The sequence below is a fragment of the Porites lutea genome, chromosome 2 (assembly GCF_958299795.1).
Source record: "Porites lutea chromosome 2, jaPorLute2.1, whole genome shotgun sequence".
Lineage (NCBI taxonomy): Eukaryota > Metazoa > Cnidaria > Anthozoa > Scleractinia > Poritidae > Porites > Porites lutea.
In genome coordinates this window covers 32628298-32644263 of record NC_133202.1, presented here as the reverse complement: position 1 = coordinate 32644263, position 15966 = coordinate 32628298, and the positions used below count along the sequence as shown (strand labels likewise).

The window sequence follows — 15966 nt, the reverse complement described above, 5'->3', positions numbered from 1 at the left end:
AAAGTATAAGAGCTACAGAGATGTAGTATGATTGATATCGCGAATGTTATTAAAAGAGGACTAGAATTTTGCCACTGTGATCTGTTGACCGATCTAATCATGATAAGTTTTACAGCTGATGACACAAGGTCGCAAATGCATTCTTTGCATATTTTGCACCAACATAACTGTTTTGTCTCACAGTCCTTCATATTTATTTCAAGGCTGACTTATTTGCTTCCGTTTTAACTCGACTTGTCACGAATCGATAGTTTTTTTTTTTTTTTTTTAAGTAAAGTTTGGGAAACATAATCTTCACTACAGTGCATCAGGTGGGTCGGTCCTCTCAAAAAAAATCCCTATAGAAGCAAGAGGAAAGGAAAGCCAAGATATTTTCCAAAGACAACCATGTTGTTAACGGAATTTTCCCAAGAGTTCCGGTCCAGTCTATTCTGTTTTCAATTTTCCGAAATTTACAAACCCTTGGACTCGACTTGATGTCGAGTCTAGAATCAAACATGGCGCCGTGAACCGCGCGAATGCCGAATGTGCCTCCTCCTAAAAGGCTTTTGTTGGACGAATTCTCAATCTATATCCTCCTACCATTAGATTAAATAAGTTGTAAGGTATGTATCTTAATTATGAAGAATCGTAATCAAGATCCCTGCTACAATATTAATGAAAATGGCAGCCGCATTCAAATATGCTCAATGATACACGTGAGAAGTCGAAAGATAAAGGAGCGCAAGTGAAGGCTTGGTAAGTTGCTCTTGAGACAGATCTATAAAGCTCTGTAGCGTTATCCCCAACTTAAGTACACAGATCTTGTTACTGTTTTAAAGGCGTTAGGCCTTAGCTGATCATCTTGGAGTCATAACATGACTCCCGCGGGCCGTTAGTTACATTGTAGGTTACAGTTTAGCCTGAGTATCAGGCGTTTCTGGGGGAAAAGGGGAAAGATGGAAGCGAAAAAGGGAGAGAGCTGGAGAGAAACGCCTGACACAGATGCTTTTACTGGAGCCTTCCAACCCCACACAGCATGATTCGAAACCATCCAATCAAAATCACATCCGGTTATTGGGTTGTCAGCTTCACGTGTCAAAAAACTCGCCGAAAATAAATCTCACCATACGGTCTTGCCGAGCTCCGGTGCTTGTGTTGCAACGATTTCGCTTTTTCTGAAACCTCCAATGAGGAGTTTTCGAATACTTGTGATGGAAAACCTGCCGTTTTTGAGGAATTATAACATGCTTTAGGAATTGTGCTAATGTAAGTTCGCCAATGCTCTGTTTGTGAATAAACGTGTGCCCAGAAAACTGTAAACTGCTTTTGTTTACAGAGTTACAACAGCGGCGCTCATTAATAAGCAGGTTCCTGAGATTCTGGCAGCTAAAAAGCTGCTGTAGATCAGGCCGAAAATCGTCCGAGGGAAAATCTAAAGTCAAGCTAAAGCCTTGGTGCTGTCAGCTATTCTCAATACATGGCTACCTCGCTCTAATTTTATTTACAGTAACAATACCCTTTTAGCGGCAGGATGTTGTAAATCAAAACTTAGATATCTGAAGCACTGATATCGTGTTCTTTGTCCTGGTCAAGCCTGCGAAAACATCCGTGTCTCCTCGCTCTTCGTTTCGCAGGCTAGTCCTGGTCTTGTGAAACCAATACTCGGACATAGTTTCGGCAGAAGCTGGTATATGAGGCTTTTCCATACTCTGAGAACATCTTTCCTTTTAACTACGAGGCTTTGAAAACACATTTCTTGCTCGGGTGTTATGTTTATTCCCGGAAAGAACTTGAGAGCGCCCTCTAGAGTCTCTTTGAATTCCTCTCTGCGTCTCTATCCTTAAAATTAACACATGAAATCAAAACACTCTGCTCGTGTTTACTTGCGGTCGGTGACGTCAGGGCATATTGTGTGTTATCCAATCACTGCCACATCCAGATTCTGGATGTGTCACACGATTTGCTGAATGGTTTTGTGTCAGGCCTTCCTTTCTCTTCTCCCCCCTCCCCCCTCTCCCATCAAAAATCTCCTCTCCCCTATCCCCTTAGGAAGGCCTGATACTCAGGCTAGTTACAGTTGCATGTTGTTTTGTGTCATATCAACAGGTCAGTAAACAGGGATTGCAACAGCTTAGCAACATGGATGCGATTGTGGATATAAATATTTTTAAGGTTTGCACACAGCACCAATGTATTTTTCGTCTTCTAGAGATTTTCTTTCTTCCTTTTTTCTCTCGTGGTGTTTCTAATTTAACAGTGCTTGTCGCTTAGGGTTAAAGCATTGAAATTAATCCTTGCGCTTTCTTGTTATATTTTATAGGTTATTGATGCTGGTCATTTTTGGGCTCAACCAACTGCTCATCCAGACTTCATGGGAAAGCTAAATGACCACTTTAGGGACAGGAAAACCCCAGAAATAACAAATCCTCTGGGTAAGGGTCAGGTGAGTCGATTGTTAGATTGACAGCTGTACCACAGTATCAGAAATGAGCTGGTTTGTAGCAAAAGCTGAAGCAGGCATCATAACTAAATGAAGTAGGCAATGGTCAAAGGCAATTCTTGAAATCAAGTCCAAAATAGGAAACCACTGGAGAAGTTGCACTTCTAATTAAGTTGCCACCAAATGCAGTGAGAGGGTTAGCATACAGATTACCTGAAAAAGTCGAGGGTAAAAGCACAATTTGCCTCAACACAATTTATTTAACTCATTATTCTGCTTGTTTCTTTCAGTTATTTCTTTTTGAAATCAATTAAAATGTACTTTTTCTCCACCAAAATCTCAGTTTCGAGAAAAGCAATGTGATTCATTGGTGGACTGACTCTTGAGTAATACAACTAAGAAAAGGCACAAAATAGGGAGCAGTTATAAAGCATCAATGCATTGTTTTTACTTTGTCCTGTCCCTGCAGTAGGCAAAGGCCAGCATGGGGTATGTTTGTATAGTACTTCTGTCTGTCAAAAACAATGTGGCAAACAGCAGTTTATGAATAATGATAAGCGATTGATGACTTCAGTTGATGACCCCAAATAGGTGACAAAGAACTTTACAATTTACTCACATGTATGTTGTTGTCTATACATAGAATCAAGGCCCATATTTGGGTCCTTTCTGGGAAGGGGGGGAGGGGATTTGGGAAATAGTTCATACCTGTGGAAAGATCCTGGTTACACCCCTGGCTGTCTATAGGATGGTTAGTGTTGAGGTTAGCCCCCATGTGGGTGAAGTAAGTTTTGGTAATTCTCTTTTGTGCATGTAGATGTGTGTTGTAAGAAGGACATCTGACAAATGCTGGTACAGGGCAAGAGTGCAGAATGTGTTGCAGACATTAAGTGGACCTCAAGCCAGGTACATTACTATAGCTACAATAGTAGGCACTCTCTGATTGGCTGTTTTCTTGCAATAACTGGGCATTGCTAGCTATGATCAATTGTTTTCTGTCAAAAGGGTATCCACTGACCAGTGTCACATGACTGTATTGTGGGCTCAATTGTACAACTCATTGAGATGACATGGTTTTTTTAAGTTTGACCAGTTGTTGGTTTTAATTGATTGCAGGCTCAGGACTGGTACATAATGAAAAGACCATGTATAATGTTATAAATGACTTATTAACCTTGTCCGTTTGGTTATTACAGGGAAATCTCAGATTGAGGCCTTGACATATTGACCTCCCTATAGCTCAGTTGATACATCAAGGCCTCGGTCTGAGATTTCCCTGTAATGCCTCAAGGGACAAGGTTAAGTAGTATTAAAATTTGTAGCAAGGCTTTTCGTGGACTATACAGCATAAGACAGATCAGAAAATTCCTTACCGTACAATCCACAAAGACACTGATCCATGCCTTTGTATCTTTGCACCTAAATATCAGCTTGATCGTTTACAGAAAGTCCAGAATGCCGCGGCTAGAGTGACTTTTCAGATTGCGAAATTTGATCATATCACCCCCGCTCTTATCGACCTACATTGGCTTCCAGTAACGTTTAGAGTTCAGTTCAAATTGCTCCTTTTTGTTTACAAGTCACTACACAACCAAAGTCCATCCTACATTAAAGATCTTTTATCCCTGAAACCAGCTGCTAATTATGCTCTTCGTTCGTGTGCACAATCTCTTCTGCTCGTTCCAAAAGTCAACTGCTCTACACTTGGGGATCGGGCCTTTGCTCATGCTGCACCTGTTTTATGGAACTCGCTGCCATTAACTATAAGAACAAGTAGCAGCCTGCCCATTTTTAAAAAGCAACTTAAAGCATTGGTTTTTAAGAAAGCCTTTAATTTGTTGGAATAGTTCTAATGTTTCATTCATTCATTTCATTTTTTTTAGATTTTACCATAGCATAACATATCATTGTTATTATTGTAGCTTTCAGGGATTTTTAATTTTTTTTATTTGTTATTTATTCATTAATTTTAACTTAATGTAAAGCGCTTTTGAATATTCTTCTCTAGTTTTAGTGCTATACAAATTCATTATCATTACATGTAAATTCATAAAATTAAAATTTAATGCAGTTTTAACCCATCTGCAATACATGTAGATGAGCTTGGTGAATGGTGCCTGAAAAAGTAAGTTGGAGCCACAAGCCAAACCAAGCCAAATATGTAAGGAATCCATGTCCACCATTGGCCATTTAGCTGCTATAATCCCAATAAATTACTGAAAATTATGTTGCTGGTTTGTTAATGTGGAAATATGGTGTATTTTTGGGGAAGGTCAGGTGTTTTTCTGAAATAAGTGCCGGCACTTACAGTGTTCTCCTTATCAGGCGGTAACCAGTAAAATTTACCGCCTGAAGCAACACTTCTTACCGCCTGCAACTGCTTAAAGGTTTAGCAAAATTAAATAATTTTTTTTTAAAAAAATATGCAAGATGTGTTCCGATCCGATCCTCACAAGAAAATGAATGAATATATGGAAAAGTATAGCTACCTAAGTACAAAACGTACAGCCCAAAAATAATGCACGTGCAGGAACTTCTTTTTGCGTCCGCAAGCTGCCTACTTCATGCGGCTATTTTCGTTACATTGGCTTCCTGTCAAATTTCGTATTGATTTTAAAATACTTCTTTTTATTTTTAAAGCTATCTACGGTCATGCGCCTGGTTACTTGATCGATTTGATTGCTATTAAAGAACAGTCGCGCTATAATCTCCGTTCAGCTAGCGGTCTTATCTTAAAGTATGCTAGTTTAAAACTGAAAGAGACTTTAGGGGATCGTGCTTTTTCATCTGCTGCCCCTAATTTATGGAACAATCTGCCCCTTCACATCCGTCTTGAGGACAATTTTGAACGTTTTAAATCTTTACTTAAAACGCATCTTTTTAGACTAGCTTTAGATATGTCATTTTTATAACCTACTATGTAATATATTTAGTGTTTTTTATCTTTATTTAATTTTTAGCGTTGTTTATTCTTAGCCTTAATTATTTTGTTCATTTTAGCTTTTATTTTCTTTCATCATTTACGTGTTGTCACGCGCTTTTGATCATATTTGCATGGGAAAGGCGTGTTATAAATTTTTAATTATTATTATTTTTTAGGGCGCTTGCGCTTGAATCCAGCAAGACGCCAAAGAACTTATTTTGCGGTTACAAATTTAACCACAAGAATTTCTTTGCTGTGGGATTTTCGAACCGCAGCGCAACAACTTCTTCCAGTGCGGTAAAATTGCCGTAGACAAGTGAAAATTTATTATGACAATAAAATAGCTGTGCCGCTTTCTGTTTTTGTCAGCGGATCACTAATCTATACTTTAGGCACATAGTTTTGAACATTCAAAACCCTAAAACTGTTTCGTTCGTGCTGGTTTACAATGACAGGGATGTATAGGTAACAAGTATAAAAAAAAGATAAACTAAAAATACTTCATGTTTTTTTTAAAACGCGCACTGCAGCTCGTTTTGCAAAACAATGATCGGTGAATTTTGAAACGGTATATATAAAATTATCTTGTGCAAAGGAAACCTTTTAAGCGAGGAAATGTGTACAATTTTGATTTTAAAAAAAGCAGCGCTTCAAAAAATAAGGAACGATCATAGTATGTTTCGCAAAAGAGCCGTATAATTTGATACCGCACGTGCAACTGTGTCAACTTAAAGCGCTCTTGGAAAAAAAACATGCTAAAGTAAAGTAAGGAATAATTTCACTAAAGGCTCTTTCAAATTAGCGCAATAAAGTAATAAATAATTCCCATGTTTTCTTGTGGCAGAAATTCAACGGCTTTGGTTTGTTTTGCCGAGACTATGGTATTGTACTATGAAATGATCGAAATGTTCGAAACTACAGATCGTTTTGTTAAACAAACGCCTTACACGCTTTATCTAACTTTGGAAAAGCTGAACGATTGAAGTGTTCACTTTGCAGAAAAAGCAGAGAAAGCTGTTCGCTTTTTCAGGCTGCAACTTTTTATGTGTGTCCTTGCATGATTACCTTTTGCTGCCACAGAGTGAATTAGTATCAACGCTACAAAACGGTGTTGTAACAAAAAGGCGACAAACACCACAAACTTCTTTCAGGTTAACACTTATAAAGAAATTCATGCGCCTTCTTGAGGCTTGCGGTAATTTTCTAGCTTCTTGCGGTGAAGATTTTTGACTTCTTTCGTTTCAAAGTTCTTGCGGGTAAACCACAAAGGGTCCGCAAAAATACGGCACTTTCACCTCTTGCGGTGGCTTGCATGTTCTTGCGGCGCAGCAACTTCTGACGCCACTTTTTACTCGTGGATAATTTTGGTTCTGTACTGTATATACAGCTTTCCTTTTTAGGGACATGCATTTTGGAAAGAGAACATTAATGACATAATCAAACGTTTTAATTTGTTTTTTAAAGATAACGACAGCGGATTTGCGTAAAATAGGTCTTAAAATATGGGAAAAAAAAAATTTCCCAGTGAGGGCGGGTCCATGTCCCTCACTCCACTGCCCCCTCTCCCCCCCTCTTAGAAAAGTATATAATTTTTGCCTTACCGTCCATGAATGGTCCCTTACCTGCTGAGCTAAAATTTAGGGAGAACACTGCACTTACTTTAGGAAAACAGTAATGGAACTTGTCTTATAACATAATTATTGTAAGGTTGATTTTAAGCCATTTGTTTTCCTTCAGTGTCTTTCTTGTGGATTTAGCTGAAAGCACTCTTATTCCTTGTTGCTGGTAAGAAGGTTTTGTATGTACACACTCAAACTATGGTAAAGCAATAGTTTTTGGCTCTGTTTTGAGAATCAAACAATCATGTACAGGGTACATGATTGAATGACTTGTCCAGCAAACAAAAGCAAGGAGCTCTGTATTATTTTGCTACAAGATGCAGTAAAATGCACTAGATGCAGTAAGAAAGCACTTTATTCAAATTGTAAAATGTAGTTACTTTGCTGGCGTGGTGCATAAATTATTTTTGTCAACACTGGGAGAGAGAAAACGTTAAGATTAACATGAATACGAAGAAACAAGGGTGATTAGACAGTGATTACAGTTAGAAGAGAACAGTATAGTTTATAATCTATTATTGAAACAGCCTTTCCAGGCTCTCAGTTGAGACGAGGGATTACAGGGACTGTATGAAATGTGAGCCTGAAAAAAATATCATGGACTGGGGCAAGTCAGGTCAGTGAGACAGGTCACCCTTTTCTCCTCCGTGCAGGCGACACCCATTTTTTCTTTTTTGCTTTTCCTTTCACTTGTCATGACAAATTAACTAGGGGTGTTCACGTGGAATACAGTGTAGGCTAACAAGTTGTATTTAAAGTCCCTTTTTTACTGAATCATGTAGTATGCATTAGAGATGAATTTGCCTAAAGGTCAAAGTAGCCTCTTCTGAAATGAATGCTACATTACATTTTACAACTAATATATCAAATAAGGCTGTAGAATAAGTGGTTATTTATAAAGATAAAATTATTAATTCTAAATGGTTCAAAATAGCAATGTACATGAATGCACAATCTTTCTAAGGCTTTCATTTCACACGCTTACATGGGCACCATGGTAGTCACATGTAAGTTACAGCTTGATGTTTTGATGAATGGAAGCTTTTTCTTTATTTATCCAGCTCATATGCCTGCTTGTCTATTTTCTTTTTAGGACCAGAGAGGTTCCAACAGAATACCTAAACATTCCCTTTCAGGCCATGGAATGTTTCCTGACTGGAATTAAACCACTTGGACTTGTAACAGCATATTTTGATCTGAGCACCTCTAAACAGTAAGCGTAAATAATTTGAAGTTAAGCACTCTCAACAAATTACAGTGTACTTATTTTGTACTAAAACAATGAGGGCTGCACTTTTACTGCTTTAAACAAAGAATCAAAATAAATTTGCAGCAAGGATAAAAATGGTGCCATAACATATTGTATAGACTGTGTATGCATACCTGTTCATGTAAACACCCCTATATGGAAGAAGGGGTTTACACTGATGTATTAACCCCTGAGTAATGCAACATGCCAATGAGAGTCAGTGATGCATGCAGATTCAGACACAGATGCATGTCTAAGAACAAGCAGTTCATGCACACCCCAATTACTTGCAAAGTTTTGGATACCCCTCTTAAGCTGCAGTGTAATGCATAGTACATGTAGGTGGGAACATAATGCAACATGTATATGTTACAGGTCAAATTTGATCCCAAGTTAATTTGGATTTAACCTAGGTTGATTCTTAATTTCCATTGTCCTCTAGTCCTATTAGACAAAGGAAATCAAGAATCAACCTAGGAACTATTAATTTGACCTGTAGCATAGACACATGCACGTGTATACTAGGTTGTTTGTGCTCCCCTCTGTTGCGTTGAAAGTTATGAACACCTCTGGATCTAGTGGGTGAGTACCTGAGAGATCCGGGAGCCTCCACTGTTGGCATTCAGCCCTGATGTGCACTACACCATTGCTTGCCAATACATGCAGGCCACACTCAATACACCTATCACACTGAACATATTAGGATATACAGGTGTAAGTGGGAAAAAATCTGCAAAAAGAGTCCCAAAATTACCATTCAACTATGCATTATGCCTGTCCACTCAGTGAACTCTTTGTTCATGGAGATCTTGCAAAAATGAACACCAGAGATGGTGTCAGAAGAATTTGCCAAATGTTATACCCAAAGAACCTCTGCAACAGCAAACTCACCTGATCTGAACATTTGGAGTGCCGCTGATGAGACAGCGAACAAAGATCTAGCCCGCAAAACACTGGACGAGCTGAGAAGGCGACTCAACTTTGCCTGGAAAAATGGGACCTACATGTAAGACTATACACGCTTACGAAGCTTGCACATTCTATACCCTGCCACTTAGAAAATGTCAAATAAATATAAAATAAATAAATAAAGGGAGCCATCCTGTTTACTAATATTTCTTTTATTCAATATAAAATGAATAAGGAAAAACATACCTAATTGTAAAAAAAAATAAGTAGTTTTAGTAACCATTGAAGTTTGAGTGAAAAAAAAATCGGAACAAGCTTTTGAAACACCCTGTGTATGTGTCTCTGTATTGATTTGCAGAGAGACAGATCACTGGGATGAAGCAGCAACTGGTTTGTTCAGAAATCTTACACAAGGTACATTTTACAGTTTACTTGTTACAGTTTTAGAAGAGGCGCTTGTGCATGTAAGTGCTGATTGCTTCTGCAAATCTCTGTATAATTTTGTTTGCGTGTTACAAGGTTGTTGTTCTTCTCCTCAAAAATGAGATAATGGTGCATGTGATCCCTTTTTTAACAATCATGGAATTAATAAATTTTATTATTATCTTTCTTTCAGGCTGTAATCTTCAAGTTTCTATTCAAAAGCAAGATGAAAAAGGAAGATATTTTGTTCTTTTGTTTGCAGACTCTGGACATACACAGGTAAGTCTCTCAATAATACATGTAGCTGGCACCTGTCAACTTCTAAAGTAGGGTCAGTTTAGTCCTGAATTGTGGCATCCTCAGGCCAATTCCTGTGGCCATGATGATAAAATCCTTTACCCTCAAGATATGTAACCTTTTAACACCACCTCTATAACAACAATGTACATGGACAGTGTAGTATACTTTTACTGACTGGAAACACCATTTCGGGACTCTAAATTTCAAAATGTTCCCAGATGACTCGGTCCTCAAGAACTTGTGCCTTTGGTGTGAGTTCCAAAGCCGCCTACTAATGACGTAACACTAACCTGATCTGGGTAGTACTTTTGATTGGTTGAAGCAAATTTTCCCTGTGGCATGACCAATCAGAAGCACTACCCAGACTTGGGTAGTGATGCGTTATCAGTTCGGAATTTCAGCGAGCTTGTTTCTCAGACATCATATCATGGGTAAATCGGTGGTGGCATTAAAATGTCGGCTGCTTTCTCAGGGAACTGTTACTATTAATGATAATTTTTTTTGGCAGGTTTGCATCAATGATGAGTTAGTGATCAATGGATTTGCTACAAACTTCTTTGACACTGTGCAAAACTCAGGCATAAGCCCAGGCAAAGCTGCAAAACTGCGAGCCTTAAATGATGAGTTCCAGAAGCAAGGATCAGAAGTGATAGAAAACCTGAAAGAGTACATCAGCCATGGCAAATTAACCTGCAGTGAGCAGTCATCAAACAGCACAGATGAAGAATCCTCGGATTATCGAAAAAATAGCCGCCTATTCTTAAGTTCTGGGGAATCCCCTGTGAATGTTTTGAGAAGGCAGGTTTCTGGCTCATGTGGTGTTGACGGTGGTACGCTTACTGAGCCTTCAGCAAGAATTCCTAACAGTGCAAGTCATTTGGCTTCTTCACAAAGATTTTCACCACAAGCATCATCTGGTCTTACTACTGGAAGTGAATCACAGTACAGGAGAGCAGATAACTTCTCCAGTGATGAAAACTCTGGACGAGTGCGCTTTCTCTCATCAAGGCTCCCAGCCACTGGTAGTGGCAGCATTAGAGGTTACTCAATCCCATCAAAATCTCCAGAGATTGGAAATCTCAAACCAATTCTCAAGAAAAGAAGTCCCCATTCAGTGTCCTATCAATACAGTGGCTCATCCAGTGAGCCAGAGGACTCACTTCAGAGGAAAAGAGTGCAATTAGACAAAAACAATTCTGGTTACTCTCATGGTGAAATGCCTTTATTGGATTTGCATGATAGTAACACTTCTTCAATAGACACAACAAGGCAAGAGCCCGTATCTTCTTCTGTTATTAGTGTGGATGCACTGTTTAGAAATCAAAGAGATAATTTGTGTTCTAGTTTGCAAACGACCAACTTTGCTCACAGCCCAGAGGCAATCTTGCCCTCCATAGACAGTGATAGTGAACGGCCCCAAGTAGAAAGAATTTCCCATCAACTAAGATCTTTGGCAGATTCTATAAGGAGTGATACTGGAGAGTGGAACAGGCAATTGCAGGACTCTAGTACAGGTTATAATAGGGTCAGTGAACTCTTAACACCATCTTCTAATTCCACAGCTCAGCACCAAGAGTATGAAAGTTTACCTCAGCGATACCAGCCCTCACTATCACAATCTACTGTTTGTGGAGAGAAACAGGCATTTGCAGACCAAACTTCTCCACTGAATGCCATCTTCTCTCCAAGTTCCAATTCTTCCATCAAGTCACCTCTTCCTTCAGAACGGTTTATCTCATGTCAGTCTCCAATTTCACCTGTGGATCCCACTACTGGAAGAAAAATAACATTTTCTGATGGTGTCCTTGTCCAAACAGAGGGTGCTCCTGCTCCTAGACCAGTATTCTCTCTAGAACAAACCCCATATGATTATTATGCACGAAGTTTAGGTATACATAACAAATCTCCAGATATGTTCCAGGCACATGTGTGGCCTGCTTTGAGGAGGGGCCGTGATGTTGTGGGAGTTTGCAGTGCAGTAAACGAACGACAAATCTTTGCTTATATAGTACCTATCATCTATCAGTTACTTGAAGAACAACAAATGTACGCAGATCTTCCATCTGGAAGTGGGGTAAGTGAAATGTTATTATATCTGTAAAACTATCTCCTCCTTCACTGTCGAAAATTAAAGCTACAGCTGTAGTTATTAAGCATTGCCTAGCTTCAGTTGATAAGTTACCAATCTCATAGCATTTTATTTTTTTGCTAACAGAGCAAAAATCTTTGATAATTAATTTTATTTGCTTGTGGCTGCTTCATACCTTGTGTGCAAGTGGCACCAATGTATCTCAAGTTATCATACGCCATATTTCTGGCCTCATAAAAACATTGCATAGCTCTATTACAGATACAGTGTACATTACTATCCAACAGATACATTTAAGTATTAGGGAAACAAACTGTGCTGAATAAGTAGGACTATGATTGCAAGTCCTACTTAGCCCGATTTTTTGGCCAATGTCATTTTTATTTTCCTAATTTTTCTGAGTCTGGTTTGTCACTTGAAATCATGGGGAACCTTTCACTATCATTAATTTGACAACCGCTACAAGAATAGCAGAGGAATTGTTTTTCTGTACATGTATTTTTAAAATGGACAGGGTGAATTAAATCGTGTTAACAATGTAATGATAAATAATTACTAAAGTAAATGTTCATGTATGTTGTATCAATTTTTTTAGCCCAAGCTGCTCATTCTGGTTCCCACCTGGGCTAGGGGAGATAATGTATATTACCACTGTACACGGATGCTTGGACGAAACAGGGTTATTCGTGTACAGCTGATATTTGGAGGAGGTGCAGAAGATGAAAGGATTGTCCAGTTGGTGAATGGATGTGAGATTCTGATTGCTACACCCCCTTGTTTTGTTCGAATGCTCCGAAAAGGCTATATCAATCTCAGCAGGCTGTGCCACATAGTTTTTCAGGATGCGGAAGTCATGGTTGAAGACTTTACATCAGAGATTAAAGACGTTATGAGACATTATGCCAAGCTATTGAAATCCCAACCCAGTCGCTTGGCGCCACGCCAAGCTGTTGTTATGGCAACATCTTGGAGTGTGGGTTTGTCATCTTTGGTGAAGGCTTATCTAGGGAATCCTGTGTTGATTATCTCAGATTTGATAGAAGCTGCTATTTATCGAAGCGTCTTGCAATTTGTAATTGTTTGTTCTGCTTCTCAAAGGAATGACAAACTTCTAGGTAAGGCAAATTTCTTTTTTTTTTTCTCTAGATCAGAGCTGTTTTAAAATGTAAACTTTAGTTAGCCTGTATTTCTCCCAGTCTAGTTTGGAGGTGCATGCAAGGTTACATGTGTAAAATCCACATAGACTGTTATGTCATGACTATTATGCAACACTGATTAGAAGTAGCAAGTGAATCATACAGTGGTCCTCTCCTACACTGAACTAATTCATACAACGTACTTTAACACGTCAGGCTGACACTTATCTGACAGATTGGTTCATCAGGGTTTTCATTATAAGAATTCTAGTAGAAGGAGAAAGGTGTAATGTTATAGGAGAATAACATTTTTGAAAGAGGAACCACGTCTGAATAAAAAAATAGTCAAAGGCTATCGAAAGTTAGCTGAAAATTTTTGCATGATAAACGGGGAATTCTCTGATCTCCGATGCCTTATGAACACCCTGTTCAGCCTAAGTTGCCATTGTTCCATAGTTATTTCAAAGTTGAATTTTGTCAAAATGGGTTTTGCAGTAACAATCATCTACAGAGTGCACCAGGCCCCAGTTGTTTAAAAGGTGGATAACACTGTCCACTGGATAAATCTCTTTCCAGTAGATGAAGCATTTGATTTCCCTGTTACTTATCCACTCAATAGCAATTCATCCAGCGGATAGCACTATCCAACGTTTGAACAATCGTAGGCAGTCCTATACATGTACATTGTATGAGTGGGTAGATTTGAACTAAGCCTACTCTGTGTCTTGTACTTTTTTATATTACATTTACAATGTATGTACCTGTACCTTTATCCAATAATAATGAGTCTTTTGTAGCTCAGTGGTAGAGCATCTGAACTATTAACCAGAAGGTCGTAGGTTCCTTTTCTTTTGTGAGTACTAATAAATGTACTAATTAAACTAATAAATAATATTTTTATAGTTAGTATTTTTGCCTTTCTGTGCTTTTATTTTTCATCACAGGGTACATAGAGTCTTTTAATGACACAAAGGACATCTGTGTTTTCACATCAAAGACTTCAGAGGCAGAGGCTATTGGGGAATTTCTTAAAGCAAATTGCTGTTACACATTAGTGGCAACTGAGTTTTCCAGTGGCCAGGAACTTGCAAATATTAAGAGACAGTGGAACACCCCACATTCTGCTGATGCTATGCCTGTATTAGGTACTGTATAATCATTATATTATTATTATTAAATCATGTATTAACCCATGGGCCCCTGGGAATTTTGCAGAAAAACACATTTTGAAGCAAGTTTTCTGGTTACTGTTTGGCTATAAAGAGCCAAAAAATCCATCTACAGGTGGTGCACTTTGCGGCCCTCTGTTTCAGATGCCAAAAATCAGCTTCCAAAGTTTGGGCATCAGCACAGAATGGAAAATTTTCAGTTTTGGGTGTAAAAGTGATACAGCAGTCTCCACTTTGACCTTTTGCTTTCTCCTCTTTTGCTTTTCTTGCCTCATGATTTTTTTTTTGGTTTGTTTGCTGGGCGTTTACTAGGCTTCATTTTGGCGGAAAAAGCTTTGGGGAAAGCTTTTAGGTTTTTTGATGGAAGGAAGGGTAGTTACACAGTTTTTGCCTTTTTTTCTCCGGACTCCTTGATTAATTCTTGCTCATTCTGGTATTATTAAATTGAAAGGTCTCTTCAACCTGCACAAGTTTGATGACAACATTGTCCTGGACTGTTCATCTTTTGCCTATTTTTTTTTTTCACTCGATTTGGCAATTCAAGGCCAGATTTGGTTGGTTTATTCCCAAAAGTGGAAGTGCCAGAAAATTGTTACTCTCCTTAAAGTCCAAATGTAATACTGTCCAGGATGTCAAGAAAGTTTAAAGAAAAAGGAGAAAAAATAGCTAAAAAAAAATAGGCAGAAACAGTTCAACAGGGAGGAGGTTAGTTTGGAAAGAGGTATCATTAAAATCATTGTTCAAAAGTTTACAAAATCATGAGGTGAAAAGGCTGTTAAGATTCATTAAACTATTGGTGATCTATTTTAAGTTACATGTAGGTCTAACATCAAACTATTTCCTCTTTATGGATTTACTTATTGTAATCGCTTTGGACTTTAACCATTTTTTGCACACATGTACCTCAAGGCAAATTACTGTGTGATTTTATTCCTTATTTTAAATTAATGTTGTAATTTTTACATATTTTTCTCTGTCTGTCTTGCTATAATTTTTAAACTCGGTGACCATACTATAGCTACATGTATTCCTGTTTCCTATCATTCAATCATTGATTATAATTATTTTTTATCTCCCTTAGTTATGACTGATGATGTTATTGAGAGAATGAACATCACAAATGCTTCTTGTGTTATTCACCATACCTTTCCTAGCAAGGAAAAGTTCCGTAGGAGGTTGACTACTCTTGCAGGAAAATTCACATCATCAGAGGTACAGCAAATATGAATATCAGACACAGTAACAAATATACATGTATATTAAATTTAATATCAACCATTTATTAAGATTGTTTATTGTGAGTGGCTGTGAATGATTTTTGGCACCCGCATAAATTCATGGAGGTGGAATGGAGAGTGAAAAGGGAATTCCTACAAACTGACAGCATGATTCTCACTGAAAACTCAGGTTCATTTCTTATTTGCAGCTTTATTTATGAGTTGTCAACTTGATGAACATAATGTACATATTATAATATGCTACTAAAATGACTGAAAAAAATGCCAGTGGTATTTGTAGCCTGTGCCACAGATGGAAATTTGGTCAAGTCCATCTGCATAAACAGCACCTAAATCCTTGTGCTGGACACCCTCCTGTGTACCAGGATTTAAGTGCATGCCATGATTGGCCTGTTAAACAAAAACAATGGCAATTTGCCAGTCAAGTTGAAGGTACATGTAAATAAAATTCGAAATGCATTTCCAGTAAGTTATTCTCTTGTTGGGGGC

At 38.2% G+C, this 15966-nt stretch overlaps 1 protein-coding gene across 1 annotated transcript in view; it reads left to right on the top strand.

Moving 5' to 3' along the window:
- Positions 1-483: 483 nt before the first annotated feature.
- LOC140928362 (uncharacterized) overlaps positions 484-15966 on the top strand; it is a 48748-nt gene continuing 33265 nt past the window's right edge. Inside the window, exons 1-12 of the mRNA XM_073378102.1 lie at positions 484-605; positions 2089-2154; positions 2303-2425; positions 3240-3328; positions 7083-7130; positions 8058-8177; positions 9481-9536; positions 9739-9824; positions 10354-11919; positions 12530-13049; positions 14015-14215; positions 15321-15451. Of these exons, the coding sequence (XP_073234203.1) occupies positions 2122-2154; positions 2303-2425; positions 3240-3328; positions 7083-7130; positions 8058-8177; positions 9481-9536; positions 9739-9824; positions 10354-11919; positions 12530-13049; positions 14015-14215; positions 15321-15451 (2973 nt within the window). The 5' untranslated portion in view covers positions 484-605; positions 2089-2121. The remainder of the gene's footprint in view (positions 606-2088; positions 2155-2302; positions 2426-3239; positions 3329-7082; positions 7131-8057; positions 8178-9480; positions 9537-9738; positions 9825-10353; positions 11920-12529; positions 13050-14014; positions 14216-15320; positions 15452-15966) is intronic.